At 46.3% G+C, this 6,000-nt stretch overlaps 1 protein-coding gene across 8 annotated transcripts in view; it reads left to right on the top strand.

Moving 5' to 3' along the window:
• LOC129835209 (peroxisome proliferator-activated receptor gamma coactivator 1-alpha-like) overlaps positions 1–6,000 on the top strand; it is a 44,875-nt gene continuing 38,875 nt past the window's right edge. For 2 of the 8 annotated variants that reach the window (XM_055900711.1, XM_055900708.1), the window contains exons 1-2: positions 8–236; positions 3,583–3,762. In XM_055900711.1, the coding sequence (XP_055756686.1) occupies positions 45–236; positions 3,583–3,762 (372 nt within the window). In that variant the 5' untranslated portion in view covers positions 8–44. Of the gene's footprint in view, positions 237–319; positions 712–3,582; positions 3,763–6,000 lie in introns of those variants that run through there. The other 6 variants (XM_055900704.1, XM_055900705.1, XM_055900710.1 and 3 more) reach the window with 6 other exon arrangements.

The following is a 6,000-nucleotide window of genomic DNA, read 5'->3' as shown; positions in this document are numbered from 1 at the left end:
AAGGGAGTCACTTCCCTGCCTACTTTTAATAGCTTTATCATGTGATGGAAAGCAGTTGTAAGACAGGTACCCTCAGTTCATTCTCGGTAAGGGGAAGTAGTCGGGTGCGAGAGCGAGTGGAGCGCGAGTGGATTTCTTTTTGCCTGATTTCTTTTTTTGTTTCTTTCGGACCGTCATTCAGTGCCTGGATGGCGTGGGACAGGTGTAACCAGGACTCGGTCTGGAGAGAATTAGAGGTGAGCAGTTCTAAAATATCCAACTTATTGTCAACTGTACCGTTCTGGAACGTTTTGGGTGATGGACCTCACAGAACATCCAAAGACAGTGATTTCCGATAACGAATACGGCGTTTCCTTTGCTGGTGTTGGCACGGGATGCGTAATATCGCCGCTATTGCGCTGAGGATACGATACGGGGAAATGCAAAGCACAGGAATATATGACAAGTGGAGGGGATAAAGCAAAATTGCTGCTTTTACTTCATAGTGTCGTGTTTAAGTCGTTATATGTAATGTTGTAGGCTGCAGGAGCGGCGCGTCTCTTGCAGCCCTGGAGTTTGCTGCTGGTCGCGTCTCCCTAGGATGTCGTGCAGTCGGAAAGAATGTTTACATGCGTATGGAGATCTTTCCAGTCAAAGTCTGTATTCGCTCTTGTGCTGATGTGAGAAGGGTCCGCTCTTGAAGTCAGAATGACAGAAATGTTTCTAAATCAGGTATTGTACAGTGACAAAGAACACTCGGACGATATACGTGTCTTTTTATCGGGGCTTTATCGGGATATTACGTGATTTGTTCAGTGGGATTTGTTCAGTGGAAAGTGCAGAGGTGATAACAGGCACGGAGGTTCGATATTACGGAGGAGCATCTTCTCTTACATGTATCGGGCGCGTCTTGACATTTCTGCCAACAACATCCGTTTTGAAGAGTAAAGACATATATGTAGCCTAGTTGCATATTACAAAATAGGCTACGAGAATGTTTTTACCGGTTAATGAAAATATTTGCGTAATTGCCATCGGGAATGTTTTTCCCAAAGCATACTTGGTAAGCTCTTGGTTTAAAACGCACGGGGTAGATTGACAACTCAACGCTATGATTTTGACTTGAATAACTGGAAATAATGCAAATAGTGATTTGGAGATGGACGATAGACTATAACTCTGTTTTTAGCGTTATGCATGTCTATGCAGTTTGTTTTAGGCATTGAGATGTACGCTATAGTTGTCTGCAGTTACCGTCGACTTTAACGCATTCATGGGATAAAAGCTCATCTTCGATATGAAGCTGCTGTCGGTTTATCAGCTTTTCTCCATCTGTCTATTATCACCACTCGAGGCAAGATTGAATGACAATAATTCGCTTGACAAAATGCCTTGAAATGTCAGTTTAATCCATTACTTATTGACCAAGACCATTGACCTACGCATGTATTTATTTGCTTTCCTTGACAGCCTGGCGAATTACTTTATGCACCAGTAGCATTCCTTTACACTTTAACTTCAATTATTCATAGGGATGCTCGGTCGTCTGAGCCAGTCTGTCAAATTATTATAAAAAAAAACATTTTTTGTTGTTCCGTCTCGGCATTGTAGAGTATATCATCGTAGTGATATCTGCTGCCTATCTATTGTGTTGCCCCCCCCCCCCCCCCCATTAAAAAGGTGCGTGTTTTTCAAGAACCTGTCCTGCTTGTGACAGACATGCTAACTTTATTCTTTATTTTCTAAGTGCGTCAATTCATTCTGAGTTGAGCATAAATCATGCGGTGAAATTCCCAAAGACCGTCCCTTTGCAATCAGGGATTTTCACTCCGGATCCCCAGTCATATTCCTAATAATCTCACCATAGCAGGTGCTTGTATGTGTTCTGTGTGCGTAAATCACGTTGGCTCGCAGTGGCGGTTAGCGCCCCCCCCCCCCCCCCCCCCCCCCTCGCTCTGTCTGGCGGCGCTATTTCATTAACACCCTTGGAAGTCGATGAGAAGATTGAGAGGAAATGTCAGATCTCTCTTTGATTTCTTTTTTTCGTATATCTTGATAAAGTGGGGCATTTTACAGGGCTAGGAGGGATAGAGACTATGACGAATTTGCATCTTTATCCTAGTTTATGGGCAAAGGAGAGGGAGATGTGTCGTAAATATAGCCTATGACTATGTCATCTCATGAGCGCAACCAGAGGCCGGATCGACTATGGCACGTGTTGGCCGGGGCGTTTTTCTTTTTTTTGTAGCCTACCCCCCACTTGGCATAGTAGGCTATCTGCCTCTCTGTTGCCCTGAGTCGAACCCTGGGCTCGTCTCTCTCCAGTCAGACGCCTTCTCCCTCTCTCTGGCTCCTTGGCGAACTAACTGCCTCCGGGGTATGCCCGAGGGTATCGGCATTAACTCTCCCTTAAGTCTGCATACATTGAATCCTGACAACTCTCTAGCCAACATTTATGACATGTGGGGTTCGATTTGACATTTGCCAAACTTAAAACGCCTGTTTATCTATGCATAACGAGGGTGTCAGTGAGAAGACAAGAGAATAAATTTGGGATAAAAAAATACCTGCATTTGGCTCACTCGAGCTGATCTGTCCTTGCTTGCCCGGGGGTTGTGCGCGTTTCTCTCTCTGTCGAGTAGAAGTGACTGCCATGTTCCAGAACAAGATGCATTGCGTGCAGTGCTGGCATAACCTTGCCTCAAGCAAGCACGGGCCGCTGAAGCAATTAACATTTGTAACATATTGGCACCTGAATAAGAAATGTAGGTTAGCAAAGCGCCTTCCTGGAACGTGTTTACATTGAGCTTGCAACCGTTGGCGCAGTCAAACTTCATTGCCTCATCTTCCTCCTCTCTCCACACCACACAGTTTTAAAGTCTGTGGATCCCCTCAACGCAGTTCGATGAAGCGATGATTTGTGTCTGGAGAGCGGCGGAGCAGCTGTCGCATAGGCCCCTATATAAAAGCGGACAGTGAAGAATGAAATGGCAGCATTTAGCATCACGGCGGACCGCTGTATCACATGTACGGGGTGGAAAACGACTGTTGGGTCAGAGTGAAATGTGTGCCATGGCTACCGCTGCCATTGTGTTGACGCGCCCAGGTCAGCCAGTCAGGTGGCAAGTCTAGCCATCCTGCCATTCAAATGAGGTTGACCCCGAGAGTTCAGCCTATCAGTGACATGGACATAAAACCATAGGAAGAATACCTATGGAACACGATGTTGAATGAATTATCAGGCTTTATGAATGTCTGACCTATTAGGGCAATAGGCCTAGCAGGATTTCCTAGTCTACTAAAACAAACCATGCAGTATGAGAAATGTAAAAAGGTAGGCCTATCAATAAAGATAACTTGTAATCTTCAAATACATGATGAATGTCCTCAAGGCCAGGATATACAATACAGATATTGCATAATAACCATAAAATAATACCTGTGGGGGTAACGGCTTGTGAATTCATGTGAAAAAGTGGCTTCCATCATTTGCCTCAGTGTGCGTGTGTGTTTGTGTGTGTGCGTTGGTACGTACATGTGTGTCTGCGCGCCTTTGTGTGTGTTGATGGGTTTTTGACACCTCCCGTCTTCTTGTCTCCCCAGTGTGCTGCCTTGGTTGGCGAAGACCAACCCCTCTGTCCGGACCTCCCCGAACTCGACCTCTCAGAGCTTGATGTCAGTGACCTGGATGCGGACAGCTTCCTGGGCGGGCTCAAGTGGTACAGTGACCAATCAGAGATCATTTCCAGTCAATATGGCAACGAGGCTTCCAACCTCTTTGAGGTAAGAGAGCATATCATACTATCATACTACAGCTTGTTTTTATTTTTTCCAAGTCTCTCTGTTCCCCTTTGCCCCAATATCACACGGTTTATGACACGGTCGTTAACTATTTACGGATATTATGGTAGCCTGGAATCTTGTTCAGTATGTATTTTTCCATCTAGGAAGTGGATGCTAGGTAAATGAACTCTTCAGAGGTCACCAGCCTGAGCTCAGTCAGCGATTAAAAACAAACGCGTCACACTGTACGCTGAGTTTGCTATCTGTTGAAAGCCTTCCAGGTACTTGATAAAAACCTCCCGCCTCGTACAGTATGTAGTGGTACCGACTGTATTGAGAGAGGGACTTTATATCCACCTGAAAAGTACGAAGTCAAGATAACAGGGGTTTGGCGATAAGCCTGGAGACCTTTGTACTGCCCTTTGGCTTCTCTCCCTGACAGTACCTTATCAATCCCCCAAGTCATTTATTAAAGTCCTGCCACAGCTATACTCTGCTGTGGCAGGCATCTGAAGGAGCAGAGGAAATTAAACCCAGCTCTTGGCCCTTTGGCCCCCATATTATGGCCATATTGCGAAAGCCCCCTTTTCCAAAGGGTTTGGGAGGAAAATGTTCAACTTTCAACCTGCTGCACTTTCTCATTCAGGGAGGCAAAGTCCACTGAAACTAGCATGCTGAGGGGGAAATAAAGTCATTTGGGACAAGTAAGCTAGGAGAGACAGTTCATTACTAGTTTATCAGTGGGGAGATAGGCCAGGAACATGGAGATTGGTGCTGGCTTGGCTGGAGAGAGGAGAATGCTGGAGGGGAATGCCACTGTGGGTCTGTGGCTTGTCATGCTGTCACGTTTTCAGAGGCGGAAAGTGTGTCTCAATGGCCCCAGTAGGGGAGAGGTTGATAGCGGACAGAATTCTTTCCGCACGCACGCACGCACGCACGCACGCACACACACACACACACACACGCCTCCCTCCCTCCCTCCCTCTGGTCCTTCAACCTAGTGCCTAGTGAGGGGCCCCTAGACAGTCCCTTGTGCTCGGGGGTCCTGAGTGCTGGTCGTGTGACTCCGGACCCTCAGAGTGATATGGCCTGCGGCCGATGAGGAGATGGATAAAAATACAAGCTAGCATGTCTGTCAAGTGTGTGTGGGTGTGTGTCACATTTTAAAACACACGGCACTCTTTGAGGTAGCCAGCATAGAGAATCCAGCACTGTACGAAGTGTGTGTGTAGGATACTATATTATTTCAACACACATACTACACCGCTGCGATCAGAAAACAGCTGTAACGTTCGAGAAACATCTAAACATCTGAGCACTAATGAATGTGATGCATTTCAAATGAGCTGGCTTTACAATCAATGAATGTATTCCTTGTGCTGGCGGTTGCCATCTGGAATTGGAAAGTGGAACGTTTTCAAGTTGCCATACGAAGTGCTCAGTACATCATACAGCAACGCTGGGAGTTGGCTCGTGTTATTAGTAATCCTTACTAATCTGACAGGGGAAAAATGGTTGGTTCTCGCTCTGTGTTTGTGTGTGCACGCTCACAGATCAGAGGCTTGGGGCTGGGGGTTGCCGCACAAACTTTCTGCGCTTCCCTGATTGGCCTGTGTGGGGCACTGCAGCGCCCAATCACAACATCAGGTTTTAGAACTGGTTAATGATTGGCCAACTGTTGTGTGAAACAAGTTGGCACAGGGGACTTTTTGTTCTTCCTCTCTCACAATCTACTGCCAATGTTTTCTTCAACTACCTGACTAGAGGTTAATGTGTGTTCGTAGTAGGTCGTCTCTACCCTAACCTTAACCTTAAACAATGCACAAATGAATGAATACCCACGCACACACACAAACCTCATAGACATACAAATCCACACACATACTTTCATAACTACTGCACACACAAATGCACATAGTCTCTCTCTGTCTCTCTCACTAATTTTCTCTCTTTTTCCACACACACACACACACACACACACACACACACACACACACACACACACACACACACACACACACACACACACACACACACACACACACACACACACACACACACACACACACACACACACACACACACACACACACACACACACACAGTGCTGAAGGGCCCGTTGCTCTGTTTTTTATCCCGCATGTGTGATTTGCCATAGAGTTCTTCTAGTGTGCACAGAACAGAACAGGCCCTGGCTGGCAGGCAGATGAGCAGAGAGAGAGAGATCGAAACAGAGAG

Source organism: Salvelinus fontinalis, chromosome 36 (assembly GCF_029448725.1).
Source record: "Salvelinus fontinalis isolate EN_2023a chromosome 36, ASM2944872v1, whole genome shotgun sequence".
Lineage (NCBI taxonomy): Eukaryota > Metazoa > Chordata > Actinopteri > Salmoniformes > Salmonidae > Salvelinus > Salvelinus fontinalis.
This window is presented reverse-complemented; position numbering and strand designations above follow the sequence as displayed.